Below are 2,318 nucleotides of genomic sequence, written 5' to 3' on the forward strand. Positions count from 1 at the left end.
ATGTTCAGGGCAGTGTCCAGAATTTAAATTTAAGGCAAATTACAGAAACAGAGTTTTATTTTAAAAATTGAGGGGAAAAAAAACACAGCCTGGATAATGGGATCTCCAAATTTCAGTTTGAATTGGGTTTTTTGCATTGATGAAATTAGGTAATAACTAGATTTTCCTTTAAGTTGGTCATGTTGAAACAGAATCATAAAATGGCTAGGATGTTACTTATCCAATGTGAAAAGGAAGTTGGCATTGTATTTACATTTCATCCCTGTTCCAACAGGCAAAAGAACACACAAGATGAGTGGTTTGAGATTTATGTCTTATTTACTTATTCCTAATCCTTTGATTTTTAGGTTTTCTAGAAACTATAGAAGACATTCTTCCAAGACTCCCAGAAGGTATCAGCATTTGGGCAATGAAAGACTCTGTTCCACAAGGCATAATTTCACTCAAAGAAAAACTGAGCACAGCATCTGACTGTCATGTGCCACGCAGCCACCATGCTATCTCAAACACCAAGACTCCTTATCTTTATATTTTTACTTCTGGAACAACAGGTATGATCCATTTGTTCGTGAAACTTAAAAAGAATGCAGTGTATTATATTTGAAAAGCAACCGGTTTGGACAAATCTTTGCCGTGTGTAGCTGTAACTGAGCAAAGGACTTGAGTACCCAAGGTATAGAAAGCCAAACTCTGATAGCAGGAGATTGCAGAAAAATAAGGATTTATTGCAGCCCACCAAGCCTCAGATCCACTTCAACTTGACCTTTGAGTTGGGGGTTTCTTAAAGGAGAAGAATAAAGAAGCTAGGGTTAGTCATCATCTTGTGACAGTTCTGTGACAATTTGGGGAGTCAGGATGACTCTGGTTTACAACTCTCTGGCAAGGTGGTCCATGGCTTGAGGGTCTGTGAGCTCATCTTGCCCTGGAGAAACAATCTGTTAACAATAGCTGTGATAATCACTTTAGTGCTTTATCTATGTCATCAGCAACAGCATTTAGTCATCTGATGCTGGTTGATTACCTTTCAGTTCCCTGGGGATTGAGGTCAGAGGGGACAAGAAAGGGAAAAAAGCTTTGGATAGAGAGTTCGTAAAAGAATTTGGTTTTAGTGGGGCTCAGTTTCATAGCTACCAAAAATCTGAGAAAGCGTGTATCCAAGAAAACCTGGGTTTTTTTAGATCTTTGAACTCTCAAACTTGGATGGAAAATGTAATAGCTTTACCTTTAGCTTGGCAAGTCACCATGTTCACTTGGCCATTGTTGCAAGTGGAAAGATTTTCAAGTTTGGTAGTACAAATGGCACTGGAATATCTGAAGACTTGATCCAGCCCAGTTACTCAGAGTGTGAAATTTGGACTGCTTCTTTGGCAGGATCTTTGCTAGCCTCCCTTAGATGCCTGATATATAAATGAAAAGATGTTTAAATGTTTGTAATCATCCTTCTGAATTAAAAAATCCATTAGTCTACTTTAAAACAGGTTTCTCTATTCTTGTATAAAATGTTAATTCCTAAACACAATCCAAGTATAGAGCTACCATTGAAAAACCTGTAGTAAGCTCTCCTGGTTTTCCTTGGGTTGACTGGAACATGTGAGAAATAGGAAATCTTGAGATCTTTGCACGTTTGGGGGAGGTTACAAATATGAATCAAGAAACTAACTTTCCTTTTATCAGGTAAACAACACACACACTCTTTGCGACACAAAGAATAATGAAACTACCTGGGAATTCAAAAGAAATGTTAAACTTAATTGATTCTGAGAAAAATTGAATGGTATTAATGGTAGTTTGAATAAACTTTTGTAATTAATTTGAAGATGACCAGGAGTTTGAACTGAGATGTGTTGAAAGCAGGGTACAGTCCATGGGGTTGCAGAGTCGGGCTTGACTGAGCGACTTTCACTTCACTTCAAAAGTTTTGGTACTTATTTCTTTTTTTTTGAGATTTACGTTTTATCTTTTATTTATTTTTTTAATTTAAATTTACTTATTTTAATTGGAGGCTAATTACTTTACAATATTGTATTGCTTTTGCCATACATCAACATGAATCCGCCATGGGTGTACACGTGTTCCCCATCCTGAACCCCCTCTCCCACCTCCTTCCCCATACTGTCCCTCTGGGTCATCCCAGTGCACCAGCTCCAAGCATCCTGTATCCTGCATCGAACCTAAACTGGCAATTGGTTTCATATATGATATTATACATGTTTCAATGCCATTCTCCCAAATCATCCCACCCTCTCCCTCTCCCACAGAGTCCAAAAGACTGTTCTATACATCAGTGTCTCTTTTGCTGTCTTGCATACAGGGTTATC

General features: G+C 38.0%; 1 protein-coding gene across 1 annotated transcript in view; it reads left to right on the top strand.

Moving 5' to 3' along the window:
* Positions 1 to 347: 347 nt before the first annotated feature.
* Positions 348 to 2,318, top strand: part of LOC104981946 (long-chain fatty acid transport protein 6-like) — a gene marked incomplete at its 5' end in the record, with an annotated part of 36,485 nt that continues 34,514 nt past the window's right edge. Inside the window, one exon of the mRNA XM_010831225.1 lies at positions 348 to 551. Within this exon, the coding sequence (XP_010829527.1) occupies positions 348 to 551 (204 nt within the window). The remainder of the gene's footprint in view (positions 552 to 2,318) is intronic.

The sequence above is a fragment of the Bison bison genome, unplaced genomic scaffold (assembly GCF_000754665.1).
Source record: "Bison bison bison isolate TAMUID 2011002044 unplaced genomic scaffold, Bison_UMD1.0 scf7180017859588, whole genome shotgun sequence".
NCBI lineage: Eukaryota > Metazoa > Chordata > Mammalia > Artiodactyla > Bovidae > Bison > Bison bison.